The sequence below is a fragment of the Pelodiscus sinensis genome, chromosome 12, assembly GCF_052426305.1.
Source record: "Pelodiscus sinensis isolate ZL-2025 chromosome 12, ASM5242630v1, whole genome shotgun sequence".
NCBI lineage: Eukaryota > Metazoa > Chordata > Testudines > Trionychidae > Pelodiscus > Pelodiscus sinensis.
Window position 1 is genome coordinate 4,042,357 of NC_143063.1, and position 17,269 is coordinate 4,059,625.

A 17,269-nucleotide genomic window follows, 5' to 3' on the forward strand; every position below is an offset into this window, starting at 1 on the left:
ACCTGCTGCATGACACATTTTCTAAGTCTGAGGACGCAGATGCTAAAAAACCTCTCTCATAATACAAGTGGCACCTCTGTCAATTGGGACTTTCTGATCTGGCAACATTTGTGGTCCAGCAGGACCATGGATGTTCCAGGATCAGAAAGTTCCAGTGTGCTGTGGGGGCAAGGGAATGGGAGCCCAGCGTGACCCAGATGGGTTGCTCAAGAAAGTCGGAAAGCCCAATTGGGTGGGGAAGGGGGGAAGGCAGTGGCAGGGGGGCCAGAAATGACCTCCCCTGGTGTGGCAAAACCCTCATCCGGGACCAGGAAGGTCTAACCTGTACACAATTTATGTTCAGTCTAAGAAGCTAGTTGTTAATAGAGTTTAGGATATTTAACAGCTATGAGTAATGATGCATAAATAGCTATTTCCCTTCATTCTGTTCCTTTCCCTTCTCCAACTCAGATGAGAGATGTTGTTGGTGCTGCTACCGCAGGACAAACTTATTATCGGAGTTGCATGGACAGCACCGTCAAATACATGAATTTCTACAAAATCCCCAAATCCGTTCAAAATCGGGTCAAAACATGGTATGAATACACATGGCATTCACAAGGCATGTTAGGTAAGCATTCGCTGCTTTTAGGATTATTGTCTTTATAAGGCATTAAGTTTACATAGTTCTGATATTTTTACCTTGGTCTATCAACATTATATCAGTGTAAGAGGGCAGCTTACAAAATGTTGTCACCTGTTATCAGTTGTCAATTACAGATGGTCTAGAGCAAGAGATATGTGTCATTCAAGCAGGCATTTCTGAGTTTTGGAAAGCCACTGAAATCATTTTGCAAAACGGGTGACAGAACAACAATAAGCCACTAACTTTAAGGATTTTGTGGGATTGTTTTATTTCCTTTTGCATTTTATTTATTTCACTATATTTCGTCCTTGTTTTACTGATGCTTCGATGCAGTACACTACGCCACTACCAGAATTCAATTTCCTAGTCTGCTTGTGAACAAGCATGATCACAATGCAACCCCCAGGATAGATGAAGTTAGCTGAATTGAGATAATTGGCCAAATTACAGCCTCTTGTGTAGGAAAAACCTGCAATTCCCGCTAACTCATCCGGCTGGGGAAAGGCACAGTCTGACCCTTCGTCTTTGCACTGATTTGTTACTGAGCTCCATATTAGAAAGCTAGGTACATTTTTGTAAGTGGCAAGTTCTTTGTTACGTTTCCCCTTTTAACAGACGAATCGGAGTTGATGGCGCAGCTGCCAGACAAGATGCGGCTGGATATTGCTGTTGATGTGAACTATGAGATAGTTAGCAAGGTGGCGCTCTTTCAGGTACTGTCTGCTTTCTCAGGTCATACATTACTTGACTCCTCAGAGGTGCCTGCAAACTCAGTAATTCTGCTTCCTCTTTTGGGTTCAGGGCTGCGACAGGCAGATGATTTTCGACATGTTGAAGAGGCTCAGATCTGTTGTTTACTTACCCAATGACTATGTGTGCAAGAAGGTAACAAGCATTTTCTTTCCCTCGATTCTGTTTAGAGACCTGGCATAACGTGATTCTCTCTGTTCTGGGAAAGAGGTAGGGCCTGATGTGAAAGCTCATTGTTTGAGTGATATGGATTTTGCTTGCCAGTGCATTTGGCAAGGATATACACCAGGCTAAATGAGAGAAGGGACCACATTGTGGTTGCCACTACAACCACCCAGAGGCATAAAGAAACCTTTAGGCTTCCTGGGAAATTTTCCCGGTGCAGAAGTAGGGTTGGCTTACATTGCAATTTCATGCTTCCCTGCTGTACAGCTTCTTGGTAAGTGTGCACTGAGGGTGTGAAGAGGAGCCAGAGAGTTATGTGGGGGACAAGAGTGGGAGGGGATGGCATGCAAAGTGTTGTGCCTGTTCTGGGCTGTAGAGCAGCCTGTAGCCAGGGGTCGGCAATCCCCGGCACGCGTGCCACAAGTGGCATGCGAGCTGATTTCCCGTAGCATGCTGGGTGGGAGCTTAGCCCCACCTCTCCTTCCCCCTCTACCCCCCCATGCAGCTGGAAGCTTGTACAGTGGTTCCAGCCTCAGCCGCATAGCTGCAGGCTGGAGCACTAACTCCAACTTCCTGCTGGGAGGAGGGTGAGAGAAGCATATGTGTCCCCCTGGGACTGCCCCTGCCCTGCCTGGGTGTGCAGCTCCCGGGAGCTAAGGGGTTAACCATCCCCTTCCTGGCTACAGGCTTCTTGTTTTGGGAGGGGGCAGGGCTGGCTGCTCCCCATGGGCTATGTGTGGGGTCAGGGACCCCCTTCCCCAGTGCCCCTCTGTGCACAGCCCGGCTGGAGCCAGATCTGGGCAGCCCTGAGCTCTGCCTGCCCCAGCCCCGGAGCCTCAGCCTGTAGGTCAGGGGCTGAGCTTGGCAGGGAAGACACTGTGCCCGCCCCCTTCTCTCTTCCCCCCCCACTTCTCCTTGCACCAGCGCTGCTGCCCTGCCCGTGAGTGCCTTGGGGGCACAGGGATGTGAGGGGGGGGGGGTGGAGGAGGAGACAGGAGCAGGATGGGAGGGGGCGGGGTTGCACTGAGGGGTATGGGGTGATGCAGGGGATCAGACTGTGGGGATCATGGGAACGAGGCTGGAGCAGAGGGAAGATGTGGGGGGGATACAATTTTACTTTGCAGAAGCTGTACTTTCTTTTACTCCCCACTTCTTTGCCTACCTCCCCAACTAGCTATTTGGCTGCGTTCTTACCCTCTCCCCTCTTCTGGGTTACTCCCCCAGCTCCCTCCCGCCCCCAAACTCCCTCTCGTACCCCCACCCTACCCCCTCTCCTGCTGCCCAACTCCCTTCCAGACCCTGCCCTCCTCACCCCGTCCTGGATCCCTATCCCACTCACTGGCAGCCCTGTCCCACGCATCAAACCCCTCCTTTCTGTTCCACCCCAGAGCCTAAGGGGGTTCATAAAATCCACTAACTATGGAACCCCAGAAAAGTAAATCTGGCTTATGGAAAGTTCTGAACCTCAGTCCTCCCTGTCCCTTCCCCTCACCCCATGGGGACTGGAACACCAGAGGAGTGAGTTGTCTCAGCTGGGGACCACATCAGTGAGGGTTGGAGGAATTGTTTTGCTTCTCACGTGTGTAGTCCCCACCTGATTTTTCTGTGGGTCAGTGACTCCCTATCCAAAAAAGGTTTCCCACCCCTGACATAAATAAAGAAAACATTGAAACCTTTTGTGTTGGACATAATATTTAACTTTATTTGAAATGAAGTTTGATCGACTAACATGAGAAAATGAAAACACTTAATTGTTTAATAATTTAAATTAAACCGTTCTCCCCAGCTGCAGCCCTAGCAAAATGGCTCGGGTGTAATTATGTAATTAACAGTGAGTTTCCATTAGCAACGGGTAGTCCGCAGAAAGGTTTGCATTGACCCAGGTGGTCCACGGGGTGGGTGGTGGAGAGAGCCCCTCCTACCATCCTGGGAGAGCCCAGGGAAGGAGGGTTAAATCTTGGCACGCCACTTTGGAAAGGCTACTGACTCCTGCTGTAGGCAGTCGTACAATGTTGCTGGAAAATAAGGCAGCATCCAGGTTATGCCAGAAGCCACAACAGTCCCCAGAACAGTATAGACACTTTTGGATACTCCTGTGTTTCACCTCCTTTGCTACACTTCCTGAGAGTTCCCTCAAGCAATGAGAAGATAATCAGGAGCTGATTAAGTTGTGCAAGGGAGTTTCGAAGCAAAAAACGTTCTCTGTATCACTTTTGGTGATAATGATCATATTGTGGAAAGAGTGACCTCTGCTGATTTAAATGGGTGCAGCATTAACACTAATAGAAAAAAGTACAGGGGGAAGGCAGAATAAACAGGACTAAACAACAACCAAAGGAACGAATTTAGAAAAAAAAGGTTGAGAAGCATTTTAACAAAAATACACAGATGATAAAATCTATTCCCCCATTTTGGAACCTCGAGTTTCTTGTCATGAAAGCTATGAAAAGATCTGTACGAAACAGAACAAAACAATATTAATGGAAGCTACAGAGGGTAGCCAAGTTAGTCTGTACAGGATAAACTTAAAAAAACCCAACAAATAGTCTGGTAGCACTTTAAAGACTAACAAAACATGTGTCATGGCTCCCTTTCCACTCTGGCATGATAAATGCAGAAGTGGGGGCCAGCAAATGTACCCCAAAACCTTATCTACCAGGCTTTTGTATAAAACTTCCCCCCCAAATCTTAAAACCCTAGATTTTGGGAATAAAACTTCCGCTGCCACCACCCAAGTATTGATGTGACAAATAAGGGGAAAGGTCACCTGGGAAATCTTACCCCTAAAGTACAAACCAGGACACCCTATTAACCAATACCAGGTTAATAAAAAGAAAAGAGAAAACTTTTATTATCACCACAATATTCCTGTTGCAAACATAATAACTAGATGGAAGAGTAACAAATAATATACTCATGGAGAAACTCCATGGGCCTAGAACTTAGTTACAAAGAGAAGCCTAACATCTTTTAAAAAGTGCACAGACAGCAGATCTCATACCCAACCCATAAACAATAAAACTTAACGGATTTATCTAAACTTTGCCCTACTTACAGAAAGTGAAGAAAGAATCTTTTCTTGGAGGGAAACATAGCGTCTGCCCCCCTCAATAGCTGGAGAGAACTGCCCCGAACAAAGGAGGGAAAAACCAAAAATTCCTTTGTCCCAGTTTGAAATTCCTACCTACATTCCTATTGGCCACTCCACCTGGCTAGGTAAGGGACACAGTTAACCCCTTAGTCCCCAGGCTGCTGGCTAACCCTCATGATCATGACAACATATAGGTGGTATCATGAGTTTCGTGGGCACTTATTAATGGAGTAATTGAATCATTTCACTTGGAGGATGAGGGACTTTCTATATATTCCATACTTTTTTTTCCCCTCTTTCTGGGCTACCTTGGGGTGAGCAGTGCACAATTTGTTCTAATCTTTATTGCAGGGGGAAATTGGCCGAGAGATGTACATCATTCAAGCTGGACAGGTGCAGGTCCTTGGAGGGCCTGATGGCAAAACTGTGCTTGTGACTCTGAAAGCTGGATCTGTGTTTGGAGAAATAAGGTCAGAGAAAGGATCGTTGGGGAACTGGGAGAAGAAAGCCAGGGGATGAAATTAGAAGGACGTTGGGGAAATAAGGCAGAAGGGCAGAGAAACAAAATTTGGAAATAAGATCTGGGAAAGTGTGTCCATTACTAGGACCTATCTGGTGTTGTAATTTAAAAGGGACACAGGGATCTCTTAATACAAATAAATTCCACTTTTTAATTTTAAACTTTCAGATTGTCATTGTCCCTCTGCCTCTATTTTATGCCAATAAACACAGTATGGACTGATTTAGTTGTCCAATGACAGTTGCAAAGGCCACTCTTCCTTGGGGAAGACAAAAAAGGGAACGAGTGTTTTATATTTGGTCAACAACAACCATCCTGGCTGATAAAACAGCCTGGGTCTGAGTCATTGGCAGTGCTTCTCAGCTGAAAGGATCGCTGACCACAATATGGTTGGAAATAGATGAAAACGGGGTTACCAAAGGCCTCCAACAGGGATAGTCATCCTGAATCAATCAGTAAACTATACTGTTGATTTTCAAATAAGTGGAAGATAAATGGAGAAAACTCACTATTCCAACTTGGATCATGCCTTTCCAATACCAACAGAGTGAAAAGAAATCATAGCACGGTTTCTGTTCTAGGCCTTTTGTGACTTTTGTTGATAAGGCTTCAGGGAGGGAATTCATGTGTAAATGCAGAGATCTGTGACTCATTTTGGCAAATATGGATGACGATACAAGTTTTATATCAAGAACCTTGAAAATTTGCCGATATCCGCATTACATACATGGGTATCTGCAGTTCATTTTTGCAGATATGGATGTGGATTCAGATACAAATTTTGATCCATGCACAGCTCTATTCATATGGGTGAGGATCAGTGAAAGCAACGCCTAGAGAACACAGCTCATTATTATCAAGATGATAATCTATTTATAATGAGTTAGGTTGGCTGTTCAGGTCATCTGATCCCAAAGCAGAAAAAAGACCAGGCGATACAAACATGAAAACGGAATATTTTAGTTTAAAAAATCTATGCATTCCTATTGGCCATGATCTACATATTCTGCAGTCTACTTAAGAAGGGTGGAACTAAAATGCTGACCTGCATATCCTAAATAAAGTGGGTTATTACATTAATATGTCAAGCAGAGTCACTACTATTGTTAATATCCTACACTTGTGCGTAGCTACCCAGAGTGCAATAGTGATTTGTAACACACTGATGGTGAGTACATTTCTGTCTATATTAGCCTGTTTTTTTTAAAGAGCGATATTATAAAATGACTACAATGAAATCGTTTTTATGTAGTGACTTTCATGCCAACGTAACATAAAAATACTTAAAATTTGATGTGTAAAATGCCATGGTTAGCAAAAGCTGAGCTCTGAGTACATTCACTCCTGAAGCAAACTCTGCCATCAAACCGCGTGAAAGCACAGATTTTAAATAATAAAAGCTGTATTGATCCTATATACAATAATTTTAATACTTCTTGCTTTCATTAGCTTGTTGTCAGTGGGAGGTGGAAATCGTCGCACGGCAAATGTTGTGGCCCATGGATTTACTAACCTTTTCATCTTGGATAAGAAAGACTTGAATGAAATTTTGGTGCATTATCCAGAATCCCAGAAGCTGCTGCGTAGAAAGGCTAAGTGAGTGACAGGATGCTGCTAAAATGTCATTTATCATCAACATGCAGATGTAGTACAATTTTCAATCTCTTGACGAATATGTGGTCTTTGGGGTTGCACATTACAGAAATTGCTCTGTAAGCGTTCAAGGAAAATGTTCAATGTTAAGCATGCTAGAGTATAAATAGATTTATTTTTTTGCCTCCGTTACAGCAGTTCTCTAAATGAAACAGACTTGAGAGCCTCACCTGGACTTAGATAGAAATGAAAAATATAGGTGCTATGGGAATTGTTGATGTTTCAGCAAATTCTGCTCTTCCCTCTGAGTTAGCATTGAACTAATGGCTTTCCTACTGGGATTGGTGTTTTTCAGAGGGGATGTTAATCTGAGGCGTAATAGTTTGTGGTCTTTTAAAAACTCCCAGGGTACTTTTCACAAGAAAATATAATGTATCTGCCTCGATCAAATTGCAGTGTAAAAGCCAAACTGTGACACTTGCTGCACTACCATTCAGGAAATGTAGGGATCTCTTTGCTCCCCTCAGCACAGACAACCCAAATCACAAGTAGTAACACAGAGGTTGGGGTGAGCAGCCTCTGCTTCTTGTTTCACACTTACGGTTGGGGAGTGAGCAGAGCCGGCTCCCCAAACCTATGCACTGGCCCGTGCAGCTGATCCAACGTGTCAAGGGGAAGTAATCCACACCGTGTATAGGATTGGAGCAGATTGTCCCCACCTCTTCTGGGACCAAGAGGGAGGAAGACTTCCAGAATCACAGTCTCCTTGGGATTTATAGAGCCCCACATAGTAATATTGAACTGGTGTCCCTATGCTCAACGGAAGGAGAGGGGGCGACAGTTTTTTAGAGATGTGATATTATCACTTTCAGCAACAAACCAATGAAATATTTTGAAAGCAAATTGTAAACTAAGGTCCTGTCGACTAATACAGTCGATTCAGAAACTGGCAGTACAGACCTGGGGTTGGCAAACGCCTATTAAAGAGCTTCATTACCACTTGAATGGCTCTTTCACGGAGTCAGTGTTCTGCTAATAGGTCTGGCAAGCTTTGTCACATTTCAGTTAACTAGATCCTCGCTGGAGGAAGCAGGGCCACAGAGCAGGGATAGGAAGAGATGGGCTCGTGGACATTAAGGCCTAGTGGTGCCCATAAGAACATAAGAATGACCAAACTGGGTCAGACCAAAAGTCTATCCAGCCCAGTATCCTGTCTGCTGACAGTGGCCAATGCCAGATGCCCCAAAGATAGGGAACACAACAGGTAATCCTCACGTGATCCCTCCCCTGTCATCTACCTCTAGAGAAACAGAGGCTAGGGACACCATTCCTACCCATCCTGGCTAATGGCCATTGATGGACCTAACCTCCATGAATATGGCCTCGAATATGTGGGTGCCCTACACAACTGCGTATTCGGTATATAGAGAAGGATACCTTGCACAGTCTGGTTCCTGTTCAGCTTGTGCGGCAGTATAATTATCCTTCTTTGGGGCTGGTGGAACAATTGAATGCCCTACGTCGTAAGATTCTGACTCCTAGAAATCCCACCCGTAGTGTAAGATGTATTTCTCTTATCAGTTTTGCTGAGGAACATGCTATAAATGTCCTTTCCTAATTTATTGCTGTTTTTCATCTTAGGCCTGTCAGGGTATCATTTATACTTCAGGAATGGAAATCTCTGAGTAGGGCATCTAGTTTATCACCCTGCCATTGCAGAACAGTTCTCTGTTTACTACCCTAGTCCTGGGGCAGAGCAGCTGGGGTGCTGCCAGGTTGGTCCCGCAGAGCCAAGGGGCGCATCCCCCCCACTCCACCCCAGTCCCCTCATAGCCCCCCCCTTCTGATAGTCTGGCATATCTGATAATCCGGCACCCCCTAGGTCCTAAAGGTGCTGGATTATCGGAAGTCTACTGTAGTTGGTTCCATTATCCTAATGTTCGTACAGCGAGGAAGTTTTTCCCTCAGATTGAAACTAAATCTGCCATGCTGTAGTTTGATGTCATTGCCTCTAGTCCCACCCTCTGTGGCAAGACAGACCAACCATTCTCTACCTTTTTATGGCTGCCTTTCAAGTCTTTGAAGACCACTAGCATGTCTCCTCTTAATTTCCCCTTTTCCAAACTAAACATTCCTAGTTCCTTTAGCTTTTGCTGATATGACTTTCATTCCATCCCTTTGATTATCTCTGTCACTCACCTCTGGATCTTTTCCAGTTTCTCTACATCCTTTCTATACATTGGTGAACAAAACTGGGCATGGTATTCCAGCTGAGTAACACAGTACTATCCCCTCCCATGACTTGCAGGGCAATCGCATTTGCTTTTTTTGCAACAACATTGCATTGCTGACTCATTTGAGGTTGTGATCCACTACATTTCCCCATTCATTCTTAGCAGTGCTGCTGTCAAGCTGCTGACGCCCCATCCTGTATTGGTGCGCTTTCTCCTACATTTGTCTTTGTTGCATTTCAACAATTTGAACAAAATAATCACGGGGGTTTTTTCGATATTTTCTCAGCTCTTCTTTTCAACAAAGCCTAAGGTTGCGAGAGTGCCTTTAACTGCTGCAAAACGTGAACTGTCTGTGTTAGAAAATCACTCTTAAATTGCCTATCTCTAGAGACAATTAGGGTTTTTTTTTCTTATTTTAGGAAAATGCTGAAAAAAAACAATAAACCCAAAGAAGGAAAAGGCACGTCAAAAGATGTGCTTATCATTCCTCCAAAAGTTGGGACTCCTAGACTCTTTCAAGCTGCTCTGGCAGCTGCAGGAAAGACTGGAGGCAAAGGAAAGCTTGCCCACCTCAGATGGAAATTGAAGGAGCTGAAAGCAATGCAAGATATGCAAGATATGCAGGTAAGGACAAAGGATTGACAGTTTTGTTCTTTTATTCCCAATGAAACAATCATCTTGCACCATGGTTGATGGAGACTTAACGAAGAGTCCAGATTTCTACAGAATAGAGTCCATATTTCAGCTGACTAATAATAAACCACTGGTTGATCCCAATCCAAATGTTAATTTATTCTTTCATTTGCTGCTGGGACTATCTACGGTGGGAATCATAGTGATTATGTGAAGAATGACGTGTTCAGAAGGAAATCAGCAGAGATGACCCAAATATTTCACATGAAGTACAATTAAGTTTGAGAGAAATATGGAATAAATGGAAAAGTGGTCCTCGAAGGATTGAGGAAACCTTTGCAGAAAGGCATCATAATCCAGTGCCAGTGAGCTAATTCATCAACTTGGTGTGTAGCCTAGTAGGAGAACACATTAGTTTTTCACTTGAGGAGATTGTAATTATGTGAAAAAACTAGGTTGCATTATAGTCTGCAGTGGATGTATACTCACATTACACAACCACTGTACTGTATAACATTCATAGAGCCGACCCATGTTATGCGAAAGTGACGACAGGTACACAGCCAGACATCCAGCATTCATACGGAAGTCTATCGGTGCAACTTTGTATCCGTATAACTGTAGCAGAAGTCATGTTCCAAAATTCCATAGTGATTCTATCTGCATATGATTTGCTGAATTTAAGAAAGTATAAGTCTTAATATTAATATAATAAAAGGCTCTTCTTTTATTAATTAGTTATACTTGAGTATTATAATCAGTATATTATATGAAATGCATCATAACCAAAAGTGTTTGCTTACTAGTAGTGTTAAGGTATAATAGTAAAGAGGGCCATACAAGTACCTAGAAAGACTCACAGAACAAAGAAATGTATTTCTAATGTCCTTCATAAAAGAATAACAAGGCTTCTTATACTTAAATGTTGTAAGAATGATTAAAGAATAGTTAAAAGCAGCAGAAAATATGGATGCTAACTTATACTACACATTTTGGATAGAAATGAAGAATGAATTCCATAATTAAGGCATTGCATTCAGTCTTTGTTCTTCTCCAGTTGCTGGTCTACGTAAAGCACTTTTGGAGACTGTTGCTGCTTCCAGCTAATTGATGTAAAATGGAGAGGCCTATGTTTTTTAGAGCAGTGTTTCTGAAAGTGGTCTGCAGAAAGCTGCTACCAGGCCGCTCTGGTTTGTTTACTTACTGGCTCTGCAGCCACAGAACCTCACAGTTCCCATTGGCTGTGGTTTGCCTTAAAGTCTGAGAGTTTTTGATCTCTAGCTGTTTCTTGAGCACATAATTCACCTTCCCCTACTAAAACGAAAAACATGATAGTGGAGTGAAATCTTGATAATAAGTTTGGACACAGTAAAATGTCTTGAAATTCTCTTCTCCCTCTCTGTCAGACATTTTAAATCAGGTTAACAAATACTGTAGTAGTACCAAAAGATTCCAGTCATCGGTTAGGGCCCCATCATGTTTACTTTTTTTTATTTGTGTTCCAGAATTCCAGTTCCACTCCAATTCCACCAAAATCACCAGTCCACTGTCGCTCACCTAATGCCTCCTGCAAATCAGATGACCCAGCTGGTGAGGATATCATCTCAAAGTCTCCAGATAACTCAGTCTTAATTCGCATGAGTCCTATCCCACAAAGCAATGAACAGGTTCTTTCTGTGGAGGTTTCAGACAAGGAAGAAAAGAAATGAAAAACAAACACTTGTCCCCTGTCCCTCCTAGAAAGCCACTGCCATGAGTTTCAGCTGGACAACTATATCCTATAGAAGCTTTTACTGGCTACCAATTTCTGTGCAATGGCTAGAGGCTTCACTCACTAAGACAGCTTGGTATGCTCTGCCTTCTTGTGTACTTGCACCACGAGACTGCAGTGGATAAGGCTCTTTGCCATGGGGCCTAGAGTTGTACAAAACTTCTGCACCCTGGAAGTCAACTTTTATTGAATTCCTTTATAAACATTCCCACTAAATACCTGGCCAACCCTCTAGCCTCCCCAGCCAGCCTGACAGTGAGGGAGCCTTACAGTAATGAATATTGGCTTTTTACAGTTCTGAACGGCTAGTGTCTTACTGCATCAAATATCAATGCATCCCCTTTTTAAGGTTGCAGTTTTTTCCCCTTAATGTGACTCATAATTTCCTAAAAACATTTGATGCAACATTTCCATTTGATGCAAGGTCGTCTAGATGATGTTGGAAATAACTGAAAAAACAACATGGTTCAAAATAATATTAATGAAAAAATAGGATAACTGATATCAACCCGAAAGACAGGCCTTCTCCCAAGTTCAGAAGACAGACATGCAAACAAACATGGACTTTGTGTCAGTGGTGTGCGTGTCACTATATGAACACAGCTTGGTTTCACACCTATCAACATTTTTAATAACATCTTTGCAATTCTTTTATATTACTTACTTGGATCTCAGTTCCTTTGCCTATAAGGAAGCAGGCTACTGCTTTGCACAATGCTTATTGTAATATTGAGCTGTGCTTGTTGTCTCTTTGGTTCAATGTTCAGCCAATAGAAAGTTCTGTGGTCAGGACTCAGTTGAAAAAAAAATTATTTCTTTGTTCAGTGTCTGAACCAAGAAATTTCATTTGGGTTGAACACAACGTTTCTCTTCCTTTTTGCATAAAGAAAAAAACCCCACGGTTTGCTACGTGGAGCAATTCCAAAATGTATTAAAATGTAATTTCACTCATTCAGCAATTATTCGTGCTTTAATTACTGGTGCAGAGCTCACCTGTTCCAGTATAGAATGACCATGCTGCTAAATAAGTAGGATGGCACTTGTAAGAGCCTCTTTTACAGGGGAAGATGCATATGAAATGATTGATCTTTACCTTAAACCTTCACAATTTATTGTAATGCTTCCAAGAATGGTCCTCAGAGAATATATAGGGCTTCTCTGAGGGGCAGCGATAAATATCAGTGCTGATTAGCAGCATCATGGTTACACTTTCTTAGAGACATCAGCACATTTAAGGAACTCAGATATGTTACAAGTAAAGCTGAAGTCACCACTGCTCTTAACATTGCACATTCTTGTACATTCTTTACAATTTCCAACATTTTAGTGAAAAGTGTATAGTATTTTTTCACTATATGGACATTTAAAAAGTCAAAAGAGGAAATCTGTGCAAAACCTGTAAGTGAAAATGGGGTTTTGATTGCTGGATATATTTTGATATGGTTTATAAGGATAGTTTAAATGAATAATATGCCATCTGCTGCAGTGGCTTTCATATTCTAAAGCATTTTCATTAAACTTTTAGATTATTGTTCAACATGTGTGGATTCATTTCAGGAACAGAAAATGTGTTAAAATTCCTGTTTAGTTTAGCTTTGTCTATTAATTTGCTATACGTCAACAAAACAAATTTATGTGCAAACTTTTACGACAATTTTTTTTTCTCAGACTTAAAATACATGAAGGGAGCAACCCCTAGCTAGTGCTACACATATGTCATAGAACTATGACTCTTTATACCATACTTCTTGTGAGCACCCGAAGGGAAAATCTTACCGGGTGCAATCAAGAAGTTCTGTGGTAAAATTTACCATAGGCAGTGGTCTCCTACCTTTTAAAGCACAAGATCACTTTTTGAATTTAAGTCAGTCCAGGATCTACCGCAAACACAAATACCCCTGACTCACTCCTTCGCCAAAGTCCTGCCCCACCTCTTTGCTGAGGCCCCACCCTCCTTACTCTGTGAAGATGAGGTACAGGAAAGGGGGCCAAAGTGACATCAGCACCCTCCTGCCTCTATCTCCCCCACCCTGCACAACAAACAGTAGGCTCCAAGGGGGCAGCTCTGAGGCTCTGAGCATAAGTAGCAGGCAGTGTGGGGAGGGGCAGTTGACGTGCCGGCACTTGATAGCCTCCCAGCCAAACTAGACAGGATCACTTGTCAGAGGCTCCAAGATCTACCAGTAGATCCTGATCTACTGGTTGGTGACCACCACCATAGAGCCAGCGAGCTCAAGAGTTCACCCAGAATTCTTAAATTTACCTGTCTAGGGGTACGTCTAGAATACAGGCTTTTGTCGACAGAAGTTTTGTCGACAGATACTGTCGACAAAGCTTCTGTCGACAAAGAGTGTCTAGACTACATTCAGTTCTGTCGACAAAGCAAGCTGCTTTGTCGACAAAACCCTGTAGTCTAGACACAACCCTAGATGCGATAACACCTTCTGTCGACAGAACTCTGTTGACAAAAGGTGCTATGCCTCGTAAAATGAGGTTTACCAGCGTCGACAAAACTGCTGAGTTCTGTCGACGTTATGTCGACAGAACTCAGCGGTAGTGTAGACGCAGGTATAGTTTTGTCGACAAAAGTCCATTTTTGTCGACAAAACTCTAGTCTAGACACACCCTAAATAAAATGGACCAGCGGCTGCTCATGACAACCTGTGTTGCTAGGCAAAACTTCAAGGAGGACACCCCATCCTACTTCCTGGAACAGGTTCTCAATCAGAGGGGGCATGTTGAACCTTCTGTGGAGGGTGCGTTAAGCCTTCGATTAGTTCTGTGATTATGGGAGAAAAGAGGGGGAGGGAGCATCAGGGTTTCAGTGGAACTCACTCAGGTTTGTCCAGTTTCTGAGTGAGTAGTATTACAATTTGCTGCACGGGATCCCAGCAACCCTCAGGTTTGGCCTGGCCATTCCTGCTGCCCTATACAAAATCTGACCCCCTTGTAGCAGAGCCGACAGCCACTGCAGGCCTCAGGGCAAGGTGGAAGGCGTTAGTGGCAGGTGTGGCCACTGAAGCCGTGGCACTTCCACAGCAAGTACTTCCACTGAAGTAGCAGTGGTGGTAGCCAGGAGCTCCAGAAACACCAGACCCTTGTGTAGTTGCTTCCTTCACTGCCCTCGCACTCCATAGCTGCTTAGTTTGCCTAGAACTAGCAAGACTCTTAAGACAGCCCAGCCACCATATAATGCTTTACTCTAATCACAATAGATTAGGAGGTACTTCTGCTGTCCACATAAAAAGGAACTATTCATTAAAAGACCATTGGAGCTAAAATGCATTCAAATTGTTTTAATCTTTAAGGAAGAGCTGATGAAAGAAACCTACAGTCTGCAGTGCCTCAGCCTCACTGCTGAAAGGCAGGGAATGCAAAGCAAAGCCAAGCGATCAAGCCACAAGTAACACTGTTCAGGGACCTGGGGGAAATCAACATTATAGGTAATCGGGAATGGTGCCAACATGTCTAATCCGGAGGTAAGGGTCCTCAATTACTTGAATGAGTCAAACAGCCCCAGTTCTGGTAGTGAGGGAGTTAGAGAGCCACCTGCTCCCAAACTGATGATTAAATTTAAATTTTGAGGTACTATTTTAAAAGCATCTTCCTTGGTGAGGGCTGATTTAACAAGTAATCCAATACATGTCAGACACCTGGTGTTGCACTGGGAATGTCACGTTTTATTAACTGTGCAGCAGCTGCCTTTTCAAGTACTGTCAGCTGTGCCTCACACTCAGGCCAGGGACTGCGCTCTGGCAGGGCAGCCATTGGATGTTCCACAGCTGAGGGGAGCGCGCGCTCTGGCAGGGCAGCCGTTGGATGTTCCACAGCTGAGGGGAGCGCGCGCTCTGGCAGGGCAGCCGTTGGATGTTCCACAGCTGAGGGGAGCGCGCGCTCTGGCAGGGCAGCCGTTGGATGTTCCTTAGCTGAGGGGAGCGCACGCTGGGGCAGGGCAGCCGTTGGATATTCCGCAGCTGAGGGGAGCACGCGCTCAAGCAGCCCTTGGATATTCCACAGCTGAGGGGAGCACGCGCTCAAGCAGGGCAGCCCTAGGATATTCCACAGCCGAGAGGAGCGCGCGCTCTGGCAGGGCAGCCGTTGGATGTTCCACAGCTGGGGGGAACGCGCGCTCAAGCAGCCGTTGGATATTCCGCAGCTGAGGGGAGCACGCGCTCAAGCAGCCCTTGGATATTCCACAGCCGGGAAGAGCGCGCACTCTGGCAGGGCAGCCGTTGGATGTTCCACAGCTGGGGGGAACTCGCGCTCTGGCAGGGCAGCCGTTGGATGTTCCACAGCTGGGGGGAACGCGCCCTCTGGCAGGGCAGCCGTTGGATGTTCCACAGCTGGGGGGAACGCGCGCGCTGGCAGGGCAGCCCTTGGATATTCCACAGCCGAGAGGAGCGCGCGCTCTAGCAGGGCAGCCGTTGGATGTTCCACAGCTGGGGGGAACGCGCGCTCTGGCAGGGCAGCCGTTGGATATTCCACAGCCGAAAGGAGCGCACGCTCTGGCAGGGCAGCCCTTGGATATTCCACAGCCGAAAGGAGCGCGCGCTCTGGCAGGGCAGCCGTTGGATGTTCCACAGCTGGGGGGAACGCGCGCTCTGGCAGGGCAGCCGTTGGATGTTCCACGGCTGAGAGGAGCGCGGGCTCAGATTGGTTTTGGCGGACTCGTCCCCCACTAGCTCACGCCTTGACCACTAGTCATTACGCTGGTAGCTGATAAGGCACCAAAATAACGTCCTTGCCCCCATCCCGCCCTCACGGGGCAGGCGAGATTCTCTGACACCCCGCCCACATTGTTCAGCATTCCCCGGGGCAGGGCACTGCTTGGGGGCAGCAGTCACTGAAAAGTTTTTAGCCCAGCTTTCCCTCAGGCTATTCCATCTTCAACCCCACCTCCGCCTCAGAAGGAAAGGCGGGGGTGAGAAGGAAATCCTGTCAAACGCAGTTCAGGCCCCTACCCCAGCTTGACCCTGTGTTTCCTCAGAGCCCCTGAGCTTGCAAGGGAAAGAAGGCGAAACTGCTCCTCATTGACTCCCAGCTCATGGGAGCTTGGGATCTACTTTATGTATTTTAAGTGGAAACTTTAAAATGGCCTCACGCCAACAGGAGTTGAGAAGAAAAATGAGCTGTTTGCCAGAGAGGCAGGGTGAAAACACAGAACAAGAAGTCTGTACTCCCATTAAGGGGAGGTTAATCATATTAAATCAGACCAGGAAAATATAAACAAAAATAGCCAGGGAGGAAGGCTTTGGGACTTGCAAGAAGAGTAAAAGCTATGAGAGAGTTTTCATTTTTCCTGACAGCTGCCAAAATGTCTCTGGTCTCTTTCCTGCCATTGTGTTTCCACCCTTTACAGTTTGGATATCTCTGTCATGTGACTAGGCAAACGCCTTCCCTGTTTCTGCTTCCGTTTTTCCTAACGCTGATTATTAAAATGAACATGTAAAGATGGTCGTCTCTACTTATAATAGCCTCTGTGTTCATGTTGCCCAGTGTCTTTGTGCCTTAGCTCTCTCTACATATCAGGAATACCTTGCCAGTGTTCCCTGTAAGCTGAGTGCTTGAGTGACCACCCAGGAGAGATTCAAATGTCAACCAGCTGATTAGTAGAGAGCCTGCATATGGCAGCATGTATTTCTACTGCTGGTGCACATCTATGCATGTCTTGGTGCACATACCAAAATGTATTCCACATGTTGAAGGGAAAAAATTAGAGGAACATTGCTCAAGACCAATTTATTAGCAGATTTTTCAAACTTCAGCGTAGTGGACTATGAACTTCCTATTGTTCTCAGTTATATTATTCCTATAAGCCTTCTGAAAGTATTTCTGCTTCATCTGAACAATAAGATCTTCCTACTCCTTTCTCTGAATGGTATGAAGT

At 44.8% G+C, this 17,269-nt stretch overlaps 1 protein-coding gene across 1 annotated transcript in view; it reads left to right on the forward strand.

The window, feature by feature from the left end:
* LOC102447101 (cyclic nucleotide-gated channel beta-1) overlaps positions 1–12,905 on the forward strand; it is a 43,344-nt gene extending 30,439 nt beyond the window's left edge. Inside the window, exons 12-18 of the mRNA XM_075940450.2 lie at positions 451–610; positions 1,241–1,338; positions 1,427–1,510; positions 4,983–5,101; positions 6,601–6,747; positions 9,398–9,602; positions 11,117–12,905. Coding sequence (XP_075796565.2) covers positions 451–610; positions 1,241–1,338; positions 1,427–1,510; positions 4,983–5,101; positions 6,601–6,747; positions 9,398–9,602; positions 11,117–11,320 — 1,017 coding nt within the window. The 3' untranslated portion in view covers positions 11,321–12,905. The remainder of the gene's footprint in view (positions 1–450; positions 611–1,240; positions 1,339–1,426; positions 1,511–4,982; positions 5,102–6,600; positions 6,748–9,397; positions 9,603–11,116) is intronic.
* Positions 12,906–17,269: the final 4,364 nt, after the last annotated feature.